At 37.3% G+C, this 13,687-nt stretch overlaps 1 protein-coding gene across 2 annotated transcripts in view; it reads right to left on the bottom strand.

The window, feature by feature from the left end:
- Positions 1-13,687, bottom strand: part of LOC308706131 (putative E3 ubiquitin-protein ligase HERC1) — a 67,576-nt gene that overhangs the window by 15,693 nt on the left and 38,196 nt on the right. For both annotated transcript variants that reach the window (XM_081391512.1, XM_081391513.1), the window contains exons 43-59: positions 12,790-12,917; positions 12,259-12,467; positions 11,677-11,945; positions 11,540-11,592; positions 10,746-10,943; positions 10,456-10,630; positions 9,530-9,788; positions 9,081-9,297; positions 7,936-8,198; positions 6,801-6,928; positions 6,523-6,647; positions 5,720-5,935; positions 5,494-5,621; positions 2,942-3,141; positions 519-633; positions 201-332; positions 10-111 (exon numbers count right to left, since the gene is read on the bottom strand). In XM_081391512.1, coding sequence (XP_081247638.1) covers positions 10-111; positions 201-332; positions 519-633; positions 2,942-3,141; positions 5,494-5,621; positions 5,720-5,935; positions 6,523-6,647; positions 6,801-6,928; positions 7,936-8,198; positions 9,081-9,297; positions 9,530-9,788; positions 10,456-10,630; positions 10,746-10,943; positions 11,540-11,592; positions 11,677-11,945; positions 12,259-12,467; positions 12,790-12,917 — 2,917 coding nt within the window. The remainder of the gene's footprint in view (positions 1-9; positions 112-200; positions 333-518; positions 634-2,941; positions 3,142-5,493; positions 5,622-5,719; positions 5,936-6,522; positions 6,648-6,800; positions 6,929-7,935; positions 8,199-9,080; positions 9,298-9,529; positions 9,789-10,455; positions 10,631-10,745; positions 10,944-11,539; positions 11,593-11,676; positions 11,946-12,258; positions 12,468-12,789; positions 12,918-13,687) is intronic.

Raw genomic sequence — 13,687 nt, 5'->3', positions numbered from 1 at the left:
ATTTAGTACCTTTGACCTTCCAGAACAAGCAGTCACCCCTATGTGTTGTATCCAGGTGGTACAAACTACAGAGCCCATTCCTGTAACCACAGTCTGCAGGACTGAACCATCCTAGAACAGATGAGAGAAGTGTTTACAATCAAAAACAGGAGTTTTGTAAAGCTAATAAAAGAAACGCTAAAAAGAAGCGTTTGACTCACCCTGAGAGACCAGATGTTGAGCACCCCTCCGATTCCTCCAGACACCAGAGCAAGCCCACTGGGGCAAAATGACAGCGTCTTTACCGCGGTAATGTGTCCACTCAGTCGGAACACACATTTAGCATTACCTCGCTGAAACACACACACACACACACACACACACACACACACCCACCAAAAAAACTCCTTTAGTGACACATTTAATCTAACAGAGCAAAAGTGAATTAAAAGGTAAGGTTAAACAGGTAATAAATAAGAAAGCTTAATTTATCCCGAGCAAATTATCTCCCAAAAAATAGATACATATATTATTCTGACCTTGATGGCACTGCTCTTGTCTTGGCTGGTAGATGGGGTGAGGAAATTGGGCACTGAGACATTAGTGCCCCCTTGAGGAAGTGTCCACACATACAGGAGGCCATTTTGACATCCACTGAGGAAATGAAGAAAGGAAAATCTAAACACTTGGATGACGGATTATACACCTGTGCATCCTTGAGTACCAACATGACAGCTAAATGTCTATATATCCTAAAAATACTTCATGAAGTACTGGTTTAAAGCTCTCAAAAGCTCCTCTGAGATATCGGTTACCCATTATTCAAGTAAATGGTGTGAAGAAATAATAAAAGTGCCATATTATACACTTTTGTAGCACCTTTTAAAGCCACTTATAAAGTTAGTCAAGGTTTCATCCACCAAAGCTGTCGTAATATAATTTAAAACATTTTCCTCGATTTTCACCCCCCTCTAAGACCTTAAAGTCGGCATGAAATGAAAATACACCCTATCTGCAGAGCCGGATTAACGCAAAGGCAAACTAGGCACGTGCCTAGGGCCCGATTGGCGGGATGGGGCCCAGACAGAGGGACAAAAAAAAAAGAAAATTTAGCCTAAATGTCCTATCTACAATTTATTTCAAAATGTAGCCTATTAATCAACTAAAAATAGTAACGATGTTTATCTTAACCATAGACTGTTACATTACGTCACATTAACGCCAGCCCATGACTGTATAGAGGCGCCAGCCAGTTTAGTCCGAGGGGACGTCAGAGGCGATCAGAGGCGGTCAACGAACGCATCCATCAGGTGCTGCGAGTGCGAAGCAAAAGCAGAAATAGGCACGCAAAGAAGCACAGCTCGTAATGCAGGTCATCGATTTTGGTGTGATTGCAATGTATTTTAAATATAAACTTGTGGGCTACTGTAGATCAGCGTCATTTCTGGAAAAATCATTCACCGCTTTGTGAGTTTAAAAGAGCGCGAGCGTCATTAACGTGCCCAGACGCGACGCTTTGAATTTGCGCGTACAATCAGTGAATAACATCGCGTCCAGAGCTGACTAGTAAAAAAGCTACAAAAGTAAAAGACAAGACGTTTGTATTCAAAGTTAAAAAACCAACACACTGCAACATTTTTAAATGTTTCAAATAAAGGATCTCATATGGGTCTATCTTCTATATTCTGATGCTGATGATTAGATAATACCCTGACATCATAGCCTATACGAATATTAGTTTAGATTTTTTTTCCTGCTCAGTAGCGATCGTGTCTTTCTCTTCCACTTGATTTGTGTATAGCATATTTAAGGTAGCAATGCAATACATAATAACATATTACTGATATTAATAATATGACAATATCTGCAGTCATTATTGATTAAATGGGAGGGAAAAATCCTGCCCATAACGCAGACAAATTATAAAAGCACGTTCATGTTCATCTACTGAAGTTGTATTCTGGAACTGTGAATAAACTGAATAAAACAGCAAAATAACAACAAGAACAATAACATCTTCATTAAACAAAAAAGAGATTAGCTTAGATAAAGTTTGATAGGCTACCAGTAACAAGTCTGGACCCATTACTATTTTTAATGTTTTTGAAAGAAGTTTATTATTATGCTACAAGCCTGCATTTATTTGATCAAAAATACAGAAAAAAAACAGGAATATTCAGCAAGGATGTGTTAAATTTATAAAAGTGATATTGAAGACTTTTTTAAAAGAACTTTTTAATAATCAAAGAATCATGAAAAAAAGTATCACATGTTATAAAATAAATATTAAGCACCATTTCTAACATTTGATAATAAATCAGTTTTCTGAAGGATCACGTGACACTAAATTCAGCTTTGCATCACAGAAATATATTTTAAAGTATAGCCTAGTAAAATAGAAAACCATTATTTTAAATTGTAATAATATTTCACTATATTATTTTTCTGTATTTTTGATCAAATAAATCCAGGCTTGATGAGGATTTATAGACTTCTTTCAAAAACATTACAAATAGTAATTTGTCCAAACTTATGTACTGTGTAAGTAAAAATATACTAAATTTAAAGTTAAATGTTGTATAAATAAAAAGGTTAGGAATCATATTTGTTTCAAGTGTGTTTTATTGGGGGTGGGGGGGCCTCCAACATGAATTTTGCCTAGGGCCTCCAAATGTCTAGATCCGGCCCTGCCTATCTGTTTTGTAATATCTTTATCTTCAAGTGAAAACGACAGACAGGACTATGCAGGACTTTCCGCCTTCTGTCTCAACCACATCTCCTCTTGCTTAATTCTATATGTAAATGGATTCTGTTAGTATTGCTTCACTTTTTTACATGTGAAATGAGTAGTAACACCACCAGCAAGTTGCTAAATACTGAAGTGGTTGGGAATATGTTAATGTGCACTAGTTCTGAACATATATGTTTGCTTTAATGATTATTAAACATATGCCACACTCACACTGCCATCATAAGACGAGGTTCTGCCCCTCTCCCGGGCAGAGGGCACCACTCGGCCGTGTTGACAGTGCCCGTGTGGAACAGAGAGTGGAGGGTGACCCACGCGCCGCTGGCACGACCCCATATCTTCACCACCTCAGAGCGGCCAACAGACAGCAGCAGATGTCCTGTAGGGTCCCACCTGAGTGCACTCACACTCTCCTGGAAAACAAAAAAAAACAAAAAAACAAAACCCGTCACTCTCAAAAAATATGGGTTTATTTGTGTAAAATAATGGGTTGGGTTTCACACAAAATCCCAAAATGTCTAGGATGTCTAAGATATTTTATTTTATCAAATCAGTTTATTTGTATGGTTTATTTATATATATATATATATATTTATATATATATATATATATATATATATATATATATATATATATATATATATATATATATATATATATATATATATATATATATATATATATATATATATATATATATATAAAATGTCATCATTTAAAAGTGTTCCAGTCCCCATGTAGCATTTTATTTAAGAATAACATTTATTTTTGTGATTAAATAATGAATCTTTAATGCTTTTGAAAGCTCTCTTATGTTCATCAAGGCTGCATTTATATGATCGAAAATACAGTAAAAACAGTAATATTGTGAAATATTACTTCAACTAAAAATAAATATTTTCGAATTTAATGTATTTTAAAATGTAATTTATTCCTGTGATGCAAAGCTACATTTTCAGTATCATTACATAAATCACATTAACCCCAAACTTTTGAATGTTAGTATTTAAAAGCTACTGTAAATATTTAAAAGCTACTATTCCTAACTACTAGGAACTAACACCAGTATTGATTAAATCATATAAATGAGAGTGTTTTTACTCCTTTAATGATGTCACACAAATCAGATCTTAAAAAATATTTAAAAAAATATATATATAAAAAACTAAGAAAATATTTTCTAAATCCACGTCACTTATCACTTACAGTCTAGTGCAGGGGTCGGCAAGTAACTTTGGCCGCGGGCCAATATTTTTTTTAGCCAGTAGATGGCGGGCCAGCTACACAGAGTAGGCCTATGGATACAAATTAAATAGGCCTATGATCGCGGAATATGATGGGTCGTCACAGTAAGTGGATCATTCGTTCAATCGTTTTTTCAAATTAAAACCAAAAATAAAAAGATGAAAAACGACTTGTTTTTCCATTCCTGAACTAAAATGAAAAAACGAATAATGACAGGTTTTCTGATTTTCTGATTGTGCTCAGATCAAAAATAGAAAAAAATAATTACTGGATTAGACAAATTTTAATTTTGATTTTTAATTTTTAATTTAACACCTTTTAAACAGATCAAGTACTATTGTGGTAACAGATTACAGCCATTTTAATAAAGGTGTGAATAGCAATCATGCCTCATTCGCTTACAGTCCGACTTTTGAACTTTATTCCTTTTTTTTTATTTATTTTTTATTCGGGACACACACATACACACCTAAGGTTTAAGGAGGTCTGCGCGGGACTGTTTTTTTTTTCCGTCCTGCTCCCACCTTCAGCAACCGCTTAAAATACACTCGTTGTTCACCCGCTTTATTTCCCGACCTGACGGGTCTGCAAAATTTAGATCTCGTTTCCATAATCTCATATTCAAATGTCTCTAAAAGAAAGTCTCGGAAAGAAGGAGATTAAGTAGCCTATAATAATTATAAATGCAATACAAAAATTGTGTTCGTGTCAATATAAATATTAGGCTATTTTAACAGTGTAGCCTAGGCCTACTGTCAGCAGAGAAAAAAAAAATGCCACAGAAAAAAATTATGAAATATAAATAAATTAAATAGGACAAAGCCTATCACTCAAATTTCTAAGCAACATAAACGAAAATCATATTGCCCTACTGACAAATGAAGTAGGCTATTTTCTGCCAAACTATTTCAAACATCCTTGCAAAAAAGAATGTTGTTGACTGACAATGGTTTCAGTACCAAACAGCTCCTCAGAGCTGGTGGAGGCTACAGGTGGTCAGAATGAAGTGCGGATACGGTGTCAAAAGATGTCGGGAGTGGGCTATTGTCAGTCAGACCGCCCGCTCCGTCCAAAGTACACCAGAGTTCTGACCGCTACCGTCTTTTGACGCGCGAATGAACACAAAGTGGTAAAGCGTATAACTAGACGCGGCAGGCGCGAATTTGACGCGCTATTCGCGTCCGGTGGTATACTTTAAAATGTAATCCCGCGCCGCATTATTCCCTATGGGCGTTTCACACAGTATGCGGCTGGTGAAATCACCGCGCGACTGCGGCTTTTCACAAGTAGTGGAAGAGTTTTGCGCAGCATTTAGGACTTCCAAAATGTTCCGGCGGGCCAGAAAATATTGCTGGCGGGCCAGTTTTGGCCCGCGGGCCGCCAGTTGCCGTTGTCTGCTAAATGACTAAATGTAAATGTAAACTGAATCATTAAATTGAGTTGGTATCTACCTGGTACCTACTCAGAAAGTATGCGATTTCGCATGCAGCGTGTGAGTGTTTTGATGACTTCTTACTCACAGGAAATGCTGTTAGCAGAATGGGTGGTTCGGTTTCATAGCTCTCTGCTGTTGCGAGGAGAATTTTGCCATCAGGATAGCCCACAGCAAAGGGTTTATCAACACTGTACCAGGCCAGACACTGAGGTGCTGAACAGGAGGAAAAACACACACAAAGTTCATTCGCTACAGAATTTCTCCAAGCACATTAAAACAGAGAGATCTTTAGCACTTTTTTTGTCACCAACCTTCTTTTCTGTGGCAGTGAGTGAGCTCTGTTCTCTCCACCCTCAAGTCCTCTGTGACCTCCAGCCAGCAAAGGGAGCCGTCCAGCCGTCCAACCAGCAGACTCTCAGGAGGACTGACCTGACTACAGGCTTCCTGACTGAGGAACGGAGAGGAGGTCTGAACCCACGAGAGCGCCGTGACCCAGGACGACTGAGCCTCTATGTGTGCCTGAGTACCTACAGGAAAGAAGACAAACACAAATAAATTGCTTGTACTATATCCAATATGTCCAGGACATTTTCAGATGCACGTAAAACACTGCAGGACGTTTCTATTGGGATTTGGAATGTTAGACTATGAAATTATTAGTCAAGACAAGCACCACTAAAAGATGATAGAATTTGTGAAAAACATTGCATAGAACTGCATAACAACTAGCTCCATCACTCAAGCATTTTTGGCAAAAATGACCCAAACTCTTTTTGGTTGATATTTCAAATTTACAGTAATTGAAATAAAGTTGAAATAAAATAAAAATAAATATTAGATGAAAAATGTACACTAATATTTTGCTAGTTTATATTTTTATATTTCCAGTTTCAATTTAATTTATTTAGAAACAAACGATTTGCGAAATCAGACGCTACTAACAGTTCCACGGATATTATGTATCTCAACGGAAAAGAACGCTGGGCTCTCAAGCGACAGCTTACCCTTACAATCAACTATAAAGTACATTATACATGTTCGATTACACAAGACTTGGCAGCAGAAGAGCTGTAACTGTGTGTGTGGATATGTGACAGTGTAATGCTGGTCTGACCGTTGATGGTCCAGATGTTGATGAGTTTGTTCTGGAACGCAGCCAGTAGAGTTCCCCCTGCGCTCCACAAGACAGCAGACAGCAGATGAGATCCCATCGAACCATCTGAGCTCTGAGCGTCCTCGCTGCAGAGAAGACACACACAAACACAGAGCTGTCAGAGCCCAAAGCATCCATTTCCATCTCATTCTACAGAAAATGTTATTTCCCATCAGACCTATGAAACATTTGGATTTCTCCCTGTCCTAATCAAAGAGACGAAAAGCAAGGAGTCTCACCTGACAGTGCAGGTGTGTGTGTGCTGCAGCTCTGTTGTGTTTGGTGTTATGGCCCACAGTCTAACCGTTCCGTCCTGTGAGCCGGTGGCCAACAGACCTTGTTCTGTATTCCAGCTGCAGCTGCTCACCTACAAACACAACAGCCAATTACAAACAAGTCAAGACATTCTGTGATGCCCTGGACAAAGTTCACAGTAAGAATAGCTCTGTTTATATTTAGAATATATAACAATAGCTCAGATAGACAGACAGACAATTATCAATGTTGAAAACATTGTAGCGTGATACTATGTTTTCAGGACTTGAAAAATAGAAAGTTCAAAAGATAGTTTTAATATGAAATAGAAATCTTTTGTAACATTGTAACATTATTTACTGTTATTTACAAGTATTTACTGGCACTTTTGATCAATGTAATGCATCCTTGCTGAATAAAAGTATTATTTTCTTTTACAAAAATCTAATATATATATATATATATATATATATATATATATATATATATATATATATATATATATATATATATATATATATATATATATATATATATGAAGAGTTCAGATGCAAAAGCCTCTAAATGCCATCTGAAATTTTCTTATTGAATGATCATTTTTATCAAGCTTGTATAGTTAAGTTCAGTAATTTCACTTAAATTACAATTAATAGGTAATCTTCATTGCCATTTAAGTGAAATTATTGAATTTAAATATACGAGCTTGGTAAAAATGATCATTCTGTAAGAAAATTTCAGATGGCACTTAGAGGCTTTTGCATCTGAACTCTTCATATATATATATACACACACATATATTAGATTTTTGTATATTTGCTATGTATATATATATATATATATATTAGATTTTTGTATATTTGATATATATATATATATATATATATATATATATGTATATGTATATATATATATATATTAGATTTTTGTATATGTATATATATATATATATATATATATTAGATTTTTGTATATTTGAGATATATATATATATATATAATATTTATTTAAATATATTTAAATTTGAATGCAAAGCTGATCTATTAGCAGTTGCGTTACAATGAATTAATTTGCGAGACATCTAGCATGTTTCTATAAGTGTTGTATCTATGTCCTCTTTACCCTGTTCTGATGTCCTTCCAGCTTCCTTACGGGGCACTTGCGCAGATCTCCGGCCATGTCACTGTATGTCTGGGGTCTGGCGGTGTTGTCTTTCTCAAAAACCGCCAGGGCCTGGACCAGCTGTTGTGTCGCCCATTGACGGTGTCTGCTGGTCAGCCTGGCCGACAGGGCACAGGCAGCGAGCGCATTAGTCAGCTCCAGCGGTCCGACCCGTACCCCTGCTTGAGAGAGAGGCGGACCTGAGGGTGGAGGGGTTCCACCTTCTGTCCAATGACATGTGCCGTTAATTAGGATAAATTAATAGCAAATCTTTTATTGGCATTTAAAGTTGATATGGGTAGACAAGTGAGTCACTAGAACCAAAACCAGCAGGGTTCCCAAAACCACTGTCCATGACTTTTCCAGTCATTCATGATCACTGGTTAGTTAGTTAGTTATTAATTAATTAATAAATTTTTTGTAGTGACTGCATTCTCAAGGAACACTTTCTAACCAGTAACATATTTTAGAGATAAAATATTTAAATTCACTATAGAACATTCCTTATAATGACTTTTCAGTCCTGGTAATCATGATGTTAAAATTCCCTGATACTTTAATAGACAGTTTAGGCAAAAAAATAAAAATAAAAATCCTAATTCAGCAGGACTTATGAAAAGCTAATAAAAAAAGAAAATAAAAAAAAGAATGAAAAGATAACAAATATAATTATTTAAATAATAAAAATGTAAAATATACTTGCAGGATTTCCGTGACAGTGGGACTTATGAAAAGTAAAAACAAAATAAATAAATAAACTAAAAACAGATCAAATAATCAAATATAAATCACATACAGTACTAAGAAAATAAATATTTTATTTTATTAATTTATTAAAAGAAATATTACTATTTAGCCACCGTCAAAGCACCATAAATATGCAAATGTGTTGTTAAATTATTTAAATATTAACTTAAAATGTTAATTGTTCAATTAATCATTTTAGTTCCAATGGGTTTGGCTGACAATACATTTGGGGAATTCCTGGTCTAAATGAAACTTTTATGGAGCATGAAATACAATTTTTTTTTAATTATATAAAAAATAATTATAACCATATAATATATATTTGTACCTGTTTAGGTCAAGAAAATGTCATTTTTTACCCTTTGATTCAGTGGATTCGCTTCTTTCCACCTTGTAACGGAATCGGATCCCTTTCTCAGTCAGGAGGGACACCAGACTCTGTGTGACCAGGAAGGTGGGCGGAGTCAGTTCTCTCGGCTCCTGCATCGCTCCCTTCAGGGCGGAGCTTTGCCTCATTCTCTGCTGTGGATCGGTGATAGCACTGATGTTCATCCCTGTAGCTGCTGCCATGAGATCCTGAGAGGAAGGACATGCAGGTGAGACAGCATGATTAGGAGGATGACAGGATGATTAAATGAGCTCAAAGGAGAGAATGATGAAGAGCGTAACAAGGATAATGAGGTGAGAAACATTAGCAGAGTAGTAGGGAGGATGGATAGAGAGAGAGAGAGAGAGAGAGAGAGAGAGAGAGAGAGAGAGAGAGAGAGAGAGAGAGAGAGAGAGAGAGAGAGAGAGAGAGAGAGAGTACCTGAGTGCAGATGTCCACTAACTCTCTGTAGGCAGCAGGACTGTGGGACACTAAACTGCCGATTGCTGAACTGAGGAACGACAGAAAGGCGGAGCCTGTGCGATCGTTCACAGAGCCACGCCCCATCCCCTGCTGGTCCACGCCTGTGTGGACAGTCTGGACACGCCCCCCTGCTGCCAGACACATCAGTCGCACCAGGATACGGATGTCAGCCAGACCCAGAGCTTCCAGACCACTGGACTGATTACACACTGAACTACTGTATCACACAGGGACAGAGAGAGCTTTGAGAGACAGTTCAATGTACATCGTAATGTACAATAACATATACACATTGTGTATATACATTTGTATATAAAAACAGACAATGTTGTGATGTAACAGAAGTAGCAACAGATTATTTGTTTTGTATTGTTATGCACATCTGAAAAACAGATTACAGAAAAAGGAAAAAAATGAAGGACAGGGACTTGGTTCTATCCATATGATGTTGACTGGATGGCAGATTTAAATGAGAGCATGTGGTTGATTGTAAGGAAGGGGTTGAATTGCTGGTGAGTTGGTGATCTTGGAAAAATCAGTCAGAATCTGATGGATCATCACAGTAAGAAGATTCTGGATATGTCTGAAGGGGTTTATGATTGTGAGAATGCATTGTGCAGAATGGATTTAAATGAAGTAAACAGTGTTAAAAAGAACTGAGAGTAGTATACCTGTATTAGTATTTGAAAATGAACAAATCGGTCAAATTAAATTAAAGGGCCAAGGGAAGGGTAAAACATTTTTGAATGATGGGTGTGATGTTGATGGGTGAATGATGGAATTCTGCAAGGCTCAGGTCAGTCAGACATTGATGGATCAATCACAGTGTGACATGTCAGATATTCTGCAGGGCAGTCAGGCGGAGGTGTGCGAGTGGTTGTTACCTGGAGTAGGTCTGTGAGAGAGCTCTCATCACCATACTGTAGGCTAGCAGGATCTGAGTGGTGGAGGTGACTCTCCTCAGAGCCAACAGTCTCTCCTGGGGTTCCCGAAGGGATGCTGCCTGCTCCCCTAGACTCAGAGGAACCGAGGAGCTCTTCAGCTCAGTGCTAACAACACCTACACACAATGAATAAACAACAATGTGATGCATTTCACTTTGATTTTGGGAAGCTCTTACATGCAATATGTATCGGACAACTGTAAACATAGTTGTTGAATGTGAGAATATTACCTTTGTAAAGCAGGTTGTTGTCACCAGTGGCCAGGCCACTGACCAGAGCTCCAAGAGGGTCGTGTTCCATGAAGGGGATGGGGTCGGGCACGGGCTTCTTCTCACTCAGACCCAAAGGTCTCAGAAGAATCCCAAAGTCCTCCAAACCTGTAAGCCGGTCCGAGTCGGAGTCTTCCTGGTTCCCTGGATCCCACTCATCTAACACACACATTCAAATCATTACACATGAATTCATGGCAAGACACCCCTGGTGAATACAGTAGTTTAAACAATTACCTTATAGATATCACCATAATTCCACATTAAATTAAGAATTGTTGACCTTTTTTGCATTACCAGTTTTCTGAAATGTTATGTTTAAAAATGCAAATCAGGCATTATATAATTAAATATGCACTACTTTCCATACATTTCCAGAACAGAAATCTGAACATTGAATACAATTTTTTTACTTTGTTGACATATCCCCATTGGGGATTTTGAATATCTCTTTTTATCGCTCCATATATCTGAAAATATTGTCAACAGCCAAATAAAAAACAAAAACATTTACCATGTTTCAAGGAATAAAACATTGTATAAAGCTAGACAAACTATTTATGAATAAACCCCTCAGTAAAAACCTTCATATATACCAGCAATAAAATAAACTGATATTTTCTTTCCACAAGAATGAAAAGTCATGAAGAGCCAAATAGCCCAAAAACTCAAAATTGACAACATTTTTGCCTGTAGTGTTTTGCCTTAATAAACAGCAAAGGTTTGTTTTAACAGAAAAATAACTGGACAAATACCTTCTGATGTACCATCCAACTGACCAATCAGATCAGACGCCAAACCTCTTGCCCTGAAGAAGAAAAAAAACATCATCTAGGCTGCAATATATAAAAGGTAAATGCCTACAACACGCTCATAATTTCCTCATCATCACCTATCCTGTTTGGAGTTCATAACGCCCAGGTTGGAAGCCAGATACTTTTCCCTGCATGCACTGCACAGGAGGTAGTATGGGCTTCCGGATCCACATTCGCCTCCAAACCAGCCGTCCACGTAGGCCCCATTGCTGCGGTATCCACGGCGACCGGCGCTCTGACCGCAGCCTGGGTGGTGACGCTTCATGTGGTTGTTGAACTGCAGGGTGAGAGTGTTACACAGCTCACACTCCACCATCTCATGGGGATCTGGGTGCTCTTCTCTTCCCTGAGACAAAACACACATATGTTGGTACAGTGAAGGAGAAATGAAAAATACATTCATACACGGACAAATAATATTCACACAACAAAACAATAGACAGACAGAACAAAACAAACAACAGAAATAATACACGAAAGATAGAACGATGAAAGAACAGACCGATAAATGATACACAGAACGATAAAGTGATAAATGAAAAATGACAAAATGGAAAACAAATTATATTTGATTGAAATATAAATCAATGGATATATGGATGGAAAAATAAAATGGTAAATGAGAAAAGTATGATAGATAGTTTGATAGTCTCCAGCACCTCTACCATCCACAGCGTGTCCCTCTCAGAAGTGATGAACTCTGGGGTGAGCAGCTCCTCATAGGGCTCTTCGTGGTACGGGTCATCCATATAGCCCAGCTCTGAGTCTTCTTCAGCAGCAAACGGGTGCGTTTCAGCCCGCTCCGGCCACTCTGCCACTCCCACATCCTGTCTGTACAGCGATGGGACAGGACTGGGAGACGGGGAGTCTGAAACAGACAAGATAGGGGAGCAAACTTCAGGGCAGAGTCACTGAAATGTGTCCTTCTTAATGTACAATACACTCTGGGTAACCAGTTCACATCCACATACATTTACATATCCATGAAGACTACCGTTTAAAAGTTTAAAGTCGGTATGTTTTAATGTTTCTTAAATAACTTTTTTGTAACATCATAAATTTCTTTACATACAATCTTGACCAATTTGATGCACCCTAATATAAAATAAAAGTTTTATTTTATTTTTATCATGCTGACCCCAAACTTCTGAATGGTAGTGTGCATTAGTGTGCACTGTGTGAAATCTGACCTGCTCTCCTGAAGGAAGTTCTCTGACCCACTCCAGACCGCTGTCTCCGTGCAGGAGGAGGTCTGTTCCTCGTGAGGTGAACATCTAAGAAGTTCTCTCTCTCCACCAGGTCCAAACCTGCTAACAGACTGGAAAACACATCGGAATACACACAGTGAATAATTGCAATATTCCATGCAGTGTGCTCTGTTGTGTACCCTAAGTTTTTTTTAGGAAATTTAGTTGGTCATTGTGATCTTGCAAACATAAAATGAGCATACTGTGCTGCTACTATAGATACTGTATACTAGAAATAGTAAGAGTAGTACGCTATTCCAAAAACAGACACTAAATACACTACCGTTCAAAATAATTTTAAATGTTTTTGAAAGAAGTCTCTTCTGCTCAACAAGGCTGCATTTTTTTTAAATCAAAAATACAGAAACTGGCAAAATTGTGAAATATTTTTTACAATTTAAAATAACTGTTTTCTATTTGAATGTATTGTAAAATGTAACTTAATCTGTGATCAGAGCTGAATTTTCAGCATCATTACTCCAGTCCTCAGTGTATGATCCTTCAGAAATCATTCTAATATGCTGATTTGCTGCTCAAGAAACATTTATTATTATTATCGATGTTAAAAACAGTTGTGGCCTATTTTTCCCCCCCAACTATGGAAGTCAATGGCTGCCGTTAACTGCCAACATTCTTTAAAATATCTTCTTTTGTGTTCAACAGAAGAAAGAAACTCATACAGGTTTGAAATTTAAATTATCATTTTGGGGTGAACTATCCCTTTAAGTTTTTTATGCACATTTTTAGAATGTATGTGCAGCTTGACATTTCCATTTTGTTTTTTTTATGCAATATCCCAATTTGTTTGCATAAAAATAGGTGGATGGAAACATAGCTACTG

Source organism: Scardinius erythrophthalmus, assembly GCF_964197995.2.
Source record: "Scardinius erythrophthalmus genome assembly, chromosome: 17".
NCBI classification, from domain to species: Eukaryota; Metazoa; Chordata; class Actinopteri; order Cypriniformes; family Leuciscidae; genus Scardinius; species Scardinius erythrophthalmus.
Note: the sequence above shows the minus strand (reverse complement) of the source record. Positions and strands in the feature narration are given on the sequence as shown.